The 10,806-nt window shown below is 32.6% G+C and overlaps 1 protein-coding gene across 1 annotated transcript; it reads left to right on the forward strand.

Moving 5' to 3' along the window:
• Window positions 1-9,202: 9,202 nt before the first annotated feature.
• Window positions 9,203-10,446, forward strand: LOC109337963. Its single transcript, XM_019575072.1, has 2 exons — window positions 9,203-9,388; window positions 9,490-10,446. The coding sequence occupies exons 1-2, from the start codon at window positions 9,203-9,205 to the stop codon at window positions 10,444-10,446; spliced, it is 1,143 nt and encodes a 380-aa protein (XP_019430617.1).
• Window positions 10,447-10,806: the final 360 nt, after the last annotated feature.

Below are 10,806 nucleotides of genomic sequence, written 5' to 3' on the forward strand. Positions count from 1 at the left end.
GTTATGAATATTTTGATATCTAAATCCCTACAGTATAGGTTATCACTTCTTTCTTTTCTTTTTTTCTATTTCAAATATATTTTAGAAAATCATAATTTTTAATTAAGGTGTGCATCATATATTTAATACAATTATATAAGCTATTTATTTTGGGTTACAAAACAAGCAATCTAATTACTAACGATATATAAGACTTCTGAAATGTATAACAAATATAGGCTTAATGAGTGGATAACCAAACGGTTGGCCTATAGGGGATAATGAGAACCTTATAAGTTAATGCATACGGTTATGGTCCCCAAGACACCAAATCACAAATAGTTTTTACTTCTCCCCATCAGAGAGAAAACGAAGGTCCCAAAAGAAATTCATGATTTGGTTGAGGAAGGTCATCATACCAAAACTCTCTCAAAAGGTATACGAAAGGAGTAGATGTGATAACATGGATTCAGGTATGACTTTGTATCTATGTTTTATTTCATGTGTGAGAATCATGAGATTCAAGATTATATGATTGATATTTCACCAATTATCAGAAATTTTTAACAAGTGGTATTAGAGCTTTAGGATATGAATTTTATGATTCTCCATTAAATGTGTTTTTCCCTAATTTTTTATGAACCCTTTAAATTTGATGATTTTTATGCTTCCGCTATTGGTTATGAAAGTTTGGTATTTATAAATAATGAGGATAACTTTCATATGCTTCCGCTTATTTTTTTCATCATAGGTAATTCATATTATGAATCCTTGCAACATGTGTTAAATTATATATTCATATTTGTGCATGGACATTACATTAACTTTTATGAATCTGTTATGTAATATGTATATTATATGTGCACTAATACCTTACTGTTGGACACAGACTTTAGTCACATTACAATTTTGCAATTTGCTAAAGTATATGTATAAGGTATATAGAAGATAATTTTCAAAATATTGTTTTGACAATATACCAGAACAAGGCAACAATGAAGTTTTCCCTCAAGTACCTATAGAACAAATTCAACAATCTCAAGAAGTAGAAGTGTCCTTAAGGAGATCCACTAGAGAGAGGAGAAGTGCAATTCCTGATGATTATATTGTATTTCTTTAAGAACATGAGGATGACATCGGGTTAATAGATGATGATTTATTGAACTTCTGTAAAGCCATGAAAAGTTCTAACTCTCAAAAGTGGATTGATACCATGAAGGATGAGATGAAATCTATGCATGACAATGACGTTTAGAATCTTGTCGAATTACCTAAAGGTGCGAAACCTATTGGTTGGAAATGAATATTTAAAACCAAGGGGGTTCAAAGGGTAATATTGATAGATATAAAGCTCGTCTAGTTGTTGAAGGCTACACTCAGAAAGAAAACATTAATTATAAAGAAACATTCTCTCTAGTATCTTCGAAAGATTCTTTCAGAATAATATTAGCACTAGTAGCTCATTTTGATTTAGAGCTACATCAGATGGATGTTAAGACTGTGTTTTTAAATGGTGATATTAAAGAAATGATCTATATGGTGCAATGAGAAAACTTTGTGTCAATTAGCTCAAATTCAATGGTATGAAAATTAAAGAAATCCATCAATGGCCTTAAACAAGCTACTTGTCAATGGAATCATAAGTTTCATCATGTTATTACCTCGTATGGTTTTGAGGCGAATAAATTTGATGATTGCGTGTACCACAAGATCAGTGAGAGTAAATTTATATTCCTAGTATTATGTATTAATGATATACTGCTTGCTAGCAGTGATATGTGACTATTGCATGATACAAAAAAATTTCTAACGGATACTTTTGAAATGAAAGGTCTTGGGAAAACTTCTTTTGTGTTATGTATTCAGATACTAAGAGATCACTCTCAAGGTATCCTAAGGTTGTCACAAGAAAGCTATATTTATAAAGTCCTAGATAGATTTAGCATGAAAGATAGTAAACTAGGAGATATCCCTATAACTAAAGGAGACAAGTTTAGTCTCGAACAATGCCCCAAAAATGACCTTGAAAGATACGAGATGCAAAAGATTCCTTATGCATCTGCAGTAGGAAGTCTAATGTATGCTCAAGTTTTCACATGTCCCGACATAGCATTTGTCGTGAGAGTTTTTGGAAGATATTTGAGCAATCTTGTAATGTATCAATAGAAAGCAGTCAAACGTGTTATGCGTTACTTAAAGAGAGTAGAGAAGTACATACTCACTTATCAGAGGTCTGAGAATTTAGAAATCATTGGGTACTCCGACTCCAAATTTTTGGATGTCAAAGATTCCTTATGCATCTGCAGTAGGAAGTCTAATGTATGCTCAAATTTGCACACGTCCCGACATAACATTTGTCGTGAGAGTTTTTGGAAGATATTTGAGCAATCTTGTAATGTATCAATTGAAAGCAGTCAAACGTGTTATGTGTTACTTAAAGAGAGTAGATGAGTACATACTCACTTATCAGAGGCCTGAGAATTTATAGATCATTAGGTACTCTGACTCCAATTTTTTGGATGTCTAGACAATAGACACTCCACCTCTGGATATGTATTTATCTTGGCTGAAGGTGCTATATCTTGAAAGTCTTCTAAACGGACGCTCAAAGCTCCTTCAACCATTGTTGTAGAGTTCATGGTTTGTTTTGAAACATCAGACCATGAAATATGGTTGCGGAAATTTTGTCACTGACATACGTGTGGTCGATGGTATTAAAAGACCACCGAGAATTTATTATAACAATAAATCCATGGTTCTTTACTCCAACAATAATAGGAGTTCTATGGAGTCAAAATTTATTGACATCAAGTTGGTTGATAAAGGAAGTGTTCAAAATAGACAAATTTCCATAGAACATATATGGACAAATTTTATGCTAGTTGATCCACTAACTAATTGTTTGGTATCTAAACTTTTTCATGAGCATATTGCTCATATGAGTATTGCTTCTTATGATATCTTAGATCAGTGGGAGTCTATATATTTTATAACATACTTTGGATGTTATATATAATTTTATGCATAATAATGTTGATGGTTTATTGTTCTATTTTGAACTTGTGTATTGTAACTATTATGTTGCAATTAAAGGCTTTGGATTGATTTCACTAAAGAATAAAGAAGGACCAGTTAGAAATAGACATGTTTGAGATCACATTGCATGAAATTTCCATGTCACTCATCCATATTTGATCTATGTCATTTATTACATTAGTATGATGATCATCATGGCCGAGTCACGCTTGAATGTGATGAAAGTCGTGGTGGTTTCACAGTTGATATATGAGATTAACCAGATTGTATTAAGGAGAAGTCTAAATATAAATAGCATAGGAATGCACGCCTAAAGAATATGTTATAGAATTATTTCAGGATAAAATATGAAGTCCGAGTGGGAGATTGTTAGAAATTCATAATTTCTAATTAAGGTGAACATCATATATTTAGTAAAATTATATCAACTATTTATTTTGGGTTACAAAACAAGTGGTCTAATTAGTGACACCTATAAGACTTCTGAAACTGATAACAAATATGAGCTTAATAAGGGAATACCCAAACGGTTGGTCTATGTGGATAATGGAAACTATGAAGGGCAACAAGGCGGGTCGGGGTCGAATTGTGTGCACCCAACCCCGAACCCGAAATTCAGAACCTGGACCCGAACTTAGTGGGGTTGAAAACAATGATATCAACCCCGACACCGACGAATTTCGAGTTACCCGAACCCGGCGAGAACCTGCCCAATTATGATGGCCAGATATTTAACCACACGCTGCCATATACCTATATTTTTTAAAAACCAACACTGAGATGCATAGATGGTTAGAAAAGAACAGACATGAAGGTGGAGAAGAATTATATAACAGAAGTACTCCTCCTTTAGAGATGCACAAATGCCAAATGGTTTGAAAACAACAAAGATGCAAATATCTGCAAATGATTTATAAATTTTATAATTTGATTGCATAAAATTCAATGAGTATCAACATTGTTGGAGAAGACAAAGATGGAGAAGAGCTAGAAGAGATGCAGAAAACCTAATTGTACTATTAAAATATTTGGCTTTATATATATATATATATATATATATATATATATATATATATATATATATACGGGTTCGGGTTCGGGTATTGGTTATACCAAACCCAAACCCGAATGTTGAACGCAGGTAAAATCTAAACCCAAACCCAGTCACATCGGGTTTACCTTGTTAAATTCGGGTTGGGTTCGGGTGAGTACCTACTGGTTTGGTTTTCATTGTCATCCCTAATGGGAACTCTATAACTTAACACATAAGGAACGGTTATAGTACGCCGAATCGCAAATAGTTTTCACTTCTCCTCATGAGAGAGAAAACGAAGATCCCAAAAGAATTTCAGGATTTGGTTGAGGAAGGTCATCATACCAAAACAAAACTCTCTCAAAAGGTATACGAAATGAATAGATCTGATAACATAGATTCAAGTATGACTTTGTATCTTTGTTTTATATTATGTGCGAAAATCATGAGATTCAAGATCTTAGAATTGGTATTTCACCAATCATTAGGAATTTCCAACAATATCTTCCTCTCCTCACCATTGAAGCCCATTTCTTCTTCTATTTTCTCTCTCTCATCCCCTAATCAGTAGAAAGTGGTCATGGCATCAATCTATAAAAGAGAGAAACCCAATTAGAAGAGATGAACATAATTTACAATTGTTTTGCCTGAAACGGCTGCTGATATATGATAATTTATAAAGCACATTGTTTCCAACCTTACATCTTATCATCAAAAATTGATATAATTGTACCTCAAATTTGAGTAGAAGTTTATTGCCTATATACCTCGATCAGTACATAATATTAATGTTGCCCATCCCCAAGCTAGTGGTAGTAAAAAGAACAGATATTAATGGAAAGTTAATAGGAGTTAGTATTAGTGGGCTTAGGGAACGTGAAAGAAAAAAACTGCATCATTGCATGTGGGAAACAAGGTATTGTAAAGAGTTTTGATCTGTACTTTGTTTCTACCCTTTGGGAAATTTTATTCTTTTCTAATCATGATGCCTTTAGTTCCTTTAGTTTAGCTTTGCCATTCATATCTCATATGGTCCCAGTATGTGATTTTGGTCTGTTAGCCATGTATTATCATGCATCATGATTATGTTCCAATACCCTAAAAATAAAATGTTGTATAAGCTAGCTAATGAATATACTTATTATGATTTGTAGATGTAACAAATCAGTTAAGTGAATAATCATATAGGAGCTTGAGATTACATATAGACTTGAAATCTTCAGATATTAAGTTTATAAGTGATAGGAGTTATATACACTTAAACTTATTCATTCTTCCATGAGACTTTATTTACCGGTATATTATTCTTACAATCTCAAAGATAGTTAAGCTTTAACCCTCTTTTTCAAATGAATATGGAACTCAAAAGCAAATTAAATGAAGCATTTATCGACCACCTACCAATAGCTGCAATGGCAGACCATTAATTGATAACCAACAAAGAGGTAATAGTGCTCAATGTATACAGCTGTGCTTTGAAGAGAGAGGGCATCCTCTCCGATAGTGGAGAGTCCAGTATTGGATAGGATTAAGATATGTGACAAGTTTTTTCTTTTAACGATTATGATTACATGTTATTTTCTATTAAAAAACAAATAAAAATTCTTCAAAAAAATCTAATCCTCATATATCAGTACTGGTTTCTCCAATACTTGAGAGGAGTTGAACTCTTGAATAGATGGGCTGCCACAAAAAGAATGGGCTGCCACAAAAAGACATGAATTTTTACTCATACCTAAGGCAAGAAATGAGCCAAATCAAAGTTCAGCTTAGCTAGACAAAGATTTGTTTAACTCGAATTGAGTTCAATACAAATTATTTTTTAGCTCGAGTTCGACTATTTTAAAGTTCACGAACTATTCGAATCAATACAAATTGGTTTATTTGGACAACTCAAATAATTAATTTATTTAAAAAATATATTTTACAAGGTATATATATCAATATAATTTTATTTATATATAATAACAATAAACATAAAAAGTTAGTTTTTATATATATCGACTCAACTCATGAACTTAATGACTCAAATTATATCTAACTCAAATTTGGCTCGTTTAATTAACGAGTTCAAATTTCAGCTCAAGTACGACTCATTTAGTTCATGAACCAAGTTTGTCGAGCTAAATAACGAATCGAGTTTTGAATGAATACCGAATTAGTTTAATTCATTGTCCGTCATAGTGATACTCATAAAAATATTTATAATATGTATTCACAATAATATTTTAAATTAAGAACGAATATTATAATATCTATATATTTATAAATTTATTTTTAAATAAATATTTTATATATTATATGTTTTATTACTTTCATATTATATCTGTCTACTTTATTATTGTCCTAATTGGATACTCTCGGTACCTTCTATATACCCACATGATGACTTTCACAAATGGGTACGAATATAAACACAAGTAAGCACTATCAGTATGTCCCCGCCCATTATAATCCCAAGGAGTAATGGAAATTCTTATATATTTAAGTGCATCATATACCATTCAAATTGTTACGAGACTTTGTTTACTCAATGGCTTTTGGGAGAATTTAATGGTAGTGATGCTTTGAGGAGGAAATAATCCTAGATGATGAAAGGAATTCCACAGAAAAATCTTAAATAGTCACAATTTTAAATATGGATAATTAGGGATGGCAATGGGTACTGGATGCATGGGTATCCATAAAAAATATATGTAACGGGTTGGGTTTGGGTCTGTGTTTTTGGACTTGTGAGTAATGAAACCCGAGATTATAAGACCCGTTGTTGGATGAATCTGGGTTCAGGCAATGACGTATCCAGATCGATGGGTACTCGGACTCACTATTCTTTTATATATATATATAAAGAAGTGATTCGTTTACACCCAAGTTAAGTTACATTCAATCTCATTCATTCATTTTCTTAAATCCAACTTAAAAACTTAAGTTATTTAAGATTTCTCTTTTTCTCTTTTATCATTTATTTCACTCGTCTATTTGGTTCGTTGGATTTAAGAAAATGAATGGTTGAGATTAAATGTAACTAGTGTAACTTAATTTAGGTTAAACGAATCTCTCCTTATATATATATAGAATGGGATCCACTTATTCAAAGAGTAAGTTTAAACAACTTACTTCACATCTTAGTTATCAATTATATGAAAATCCAATATATTAGTTTGAATTAGTGAGTAGATCTATACCATCAGATTAGATTTCCCTATAATAGAGGGTTAAGATGTGGAATATGTGGATTCATCTATATATATTGTTAATTCATAATATTACATTGTTAACTGGTAAATATAATTGATATGTTGTTAAATAATGTTATATTGTTAAGTAGTATTGTCATGTAATGTTGTTAATTGAAATGTGTAACATAATATTATGTTGACTGAACAATTATTATTAAATCAATTTTACGTTATAATGTTGATATAGTTAATTTAAAATGTGCTTAAAACTTTAATTATTTCTTATAATATTTTCTCTCGTTGATTACCTAAATAACATATAAGATTGTAATAAACAAATACACAATTACATAAATTATTAGAAATAATTTTTAATGTTTTTAATTTGTGGGTACCCACAGATCCGATAAATACCCAAGGACCCGTGGGTAGCAGACCTAGAGGATATCAGCATGAGTCTAAGGCATGTCTGGTTTTAAATAGAGGTGTTCAAATCCAGATCGATCCAACAATAAAACTGAAAACCGATCCAAAATAGACTGAAACTACAAAAACCGAATACATTTGGATCGTGTTGAACTTATTTTTAAAGACCGATTGGTCTGGTCCGAATTTTGGTTTCACATGTTGGATCCAGACCGATCCAGACCAGACTGAAATAATATGTAAAGTTTAAGTGTGTAATACTTTTAAGTGTCTTCCAAACTTATTCTTAAGTCGCAACTCTAAAATTGTATCTATATTTTATTTGTTATATTCATTAACACATACTTACATATGTTGCTATGTTTTTTGATACACTTTTTTAAAACTTAAACCAATCCCACAACAAAATAAAGAGGATTAAAGTATTATTCTGATTAGGTGTTTTATTATCAATTTTATTGTTGTGAAAGTATTATTGTTATTAATCATCGGTGGAACACCATAAGTGTTATAATTACGTTGCAAGTGCTCATATTATTGCAAGTATTGTTGTCTTGTTATTATTGATATCTTGTTGTTGTTACTATTTTTTACTTTTATTATTATTGTTTTACTATTTATTATTATTTTATGTTGTTGTTTACTTATACTGTAGTTGCACACATTTTAATGTTGTTGACCACTATTTTTATTGTTGTTTTATGCTTAAATTTAATCATTTTTATGAGTTTTGAATTTAAGTGAAATTTCAATATTTTATAAAATAAAAAAACTGATCCAAACCGAACCGAATCCGCATATTATATTTGGATATGATTGGATCAGACATCTTAATATAAACAGACTAGACCGGTCCAGACCGCATGTTAATTACGTGTTTGGATCGGATCATTTTTTTGCCTAAAAAGTGATCCAAATAACTGCAAACACCCCTAGGTTTAAAAGTGAAGCAACATGATAGGTCTGGGTTGTTAAAATAGAAAGATAATTCAAGCTAGAGTAGGATAAAAGTGTAAGAGTTAAGTTGGTTAAGACTTTCTTTATATAGAAAGTAGTTGACAGTTTTAAATTATGTTATGCCTTGGTTACTATAAATAACATTCAATGAATCAATGCAAAATATACTCTCTGCTTTTAATCTAACTTACATTCTCTGATTCTTTCTCCTCTCTATATACTTTCTTCTTCTTCTTTTTTCTGTCAACAATTCCAACAAATTCTGGTATCACGAGCAGAACGAAAGATGGACCTACCAAAAAGGAAAAGATTCATGATAAAGGTGAATAACTCTTGGTTCAGTTTGCAGGAATCAGTGAGTAAAAGCAATTCGGTGGAGTCCATAAGGTTGAAGGTGAAGGACAGATTCACGAATTGAAGAACAATTCCTCGGCAAAAATCCAAGATGGTGGGAAATGGCAACAATTTGCCATCAATGGGGCTCCCAATACTCATAGATAAAAATTGGGATAGATGGAGAACATAACTGAGAGTGCTCTTCAGTTTTCAAGAAGTAAGTGAAGTAGTAGAAGATGGAATTCCTCCCCTACAGATGGAAGCCACTGAGCAACAAAGAGCAACTTTCAAAGATGCCAAGAAAAAGGACAACAAAGCTCTATTCTTGATTCACCAATGTGTGGATGATGTGCATTTCGAAAAGATTCAGAATGCAACTACTGCCAAGGAAGCTTGGGACACTCTGATTCGAAGTCATGTTGGGGGAGAAAAGATAAAAAAGGTAAAACTTCAGACCTTAAGAAGACAATATGAATTATTGTACATGGAGAAGGAGACAAGATGGGAGAATACTTCACTTAGGTGTTAACAATCACCAATCAGATGAAGGGATTTGGAGAACTAGTAACAGACCTCATGATAATTGAAAAGATCATGAGATCTTTTCCTCAAAAGTTTGATTTCATAATCGTAGCAAATGAAGAATCAAAAGATGTGAATGCAATGAAGATTGAGGAATTGCAAAGTTCACTTGAAGCACATGAGATGAGGATGCTTGAGAGAAATCCAATCAAGAAATCAGAACAAGCACTAAAGGCTAGCCACTTCACAGAAGATGATAGAAAGAGAGATAAGAAATGGAAGGGAAAACAACATCATCAGAAAATGTGGCCTCTGAAATCAGAAAAGAACAAACCAAATCATGATTGGCCTGAATCTTATAGAGGAGGGTCAAGAATGAATAAAAAAGGAAAAAGGTTTGATAAGAAGAAAGTGGAGTGCTTCAACTGTCACAAGATGAGACACTATTCCTGTGAGTGTCATGCAGAGAAAGCAAGAGGCAATGAAGAAGTTTATGCAGCTCAAGAAGACTCAGATCAAGAACCTCTAAACTTAATGGTCACAACAAGTGGTGGGGACTCACAAACTGAATCTTGGTACTTAGATTCAGGTTGCTTAAATCACATGACGAAGCACAAAGAATGGTTGACCAACTTTGATTCATCAAAGAAAAGCAAAGTGAAATTTGCTGATGATAGTTCATTGGAAGTGGAAGGAATGGGCAATGTAATAATCAAGAGACAGAATGGCTCCAAGGCAATGATCACAGAGGTTCTTTATGTACCTTACATGAAATGCAATTTGCTTAGCATAGGTCAACTAGTGGATAAAGGCTTCAGTGTTTTAATGAAGGATGACAAACTTGAACTGTTTGATACTAACAAAAACTTGGTCATTAGAAGCAGACTAACAAGAAACAGAACATTCCAGGTTGACATCAAAGCAGCTGAAGTACAGTGCTTAGCCATGATGGAAGCCTCTAATGAAAGCTGGCTATAGCACTCAAGGTATGGACACTTGAACTTTAGAAGTCTACACCATCTTGGGATCAAACAGATGGTCACTAGATTACCAATCACCTCACTATCTGAAAATATATGTGAAGTGTGCTTGGTTGGAAAGAAGACCAGAAAACCTTTCAAAGCATAAGTGTGCATGAGATCCAGGGGAATAATGGATGTAGTCTACTCAGATATCTGTGGCCCATTCGAATCAAACTCCTTAGCGGGCAACAGGTATTATATAATATTTGTTGATGAATTCAGCAGGATGACTTGGCTTGATGTGCTGAAAACAAAAGGAAAGGCACTTGAAGCATTCCAAAACTTCAAAGCTGTTGCTGAAAGGGAAAGTGGCAGA

Source organism: Lupinus angustifolius, unplaced genomic scaffold (assembly GCF_001865875.1).
Source record: "Lupinus angustifolius cultivar Tanjil unplaced genomic scaffold, LupAngTanjil_v1.0 Scaffold_16_26, whole genome shotgun sequence".
Taxonomy (NCBI): Eukaryota; Viridiplantae; Streptophyta; class Magnoliopsida; order Fabales; family Fabaceae; genus Lupinus; species Lupinus angustifolius.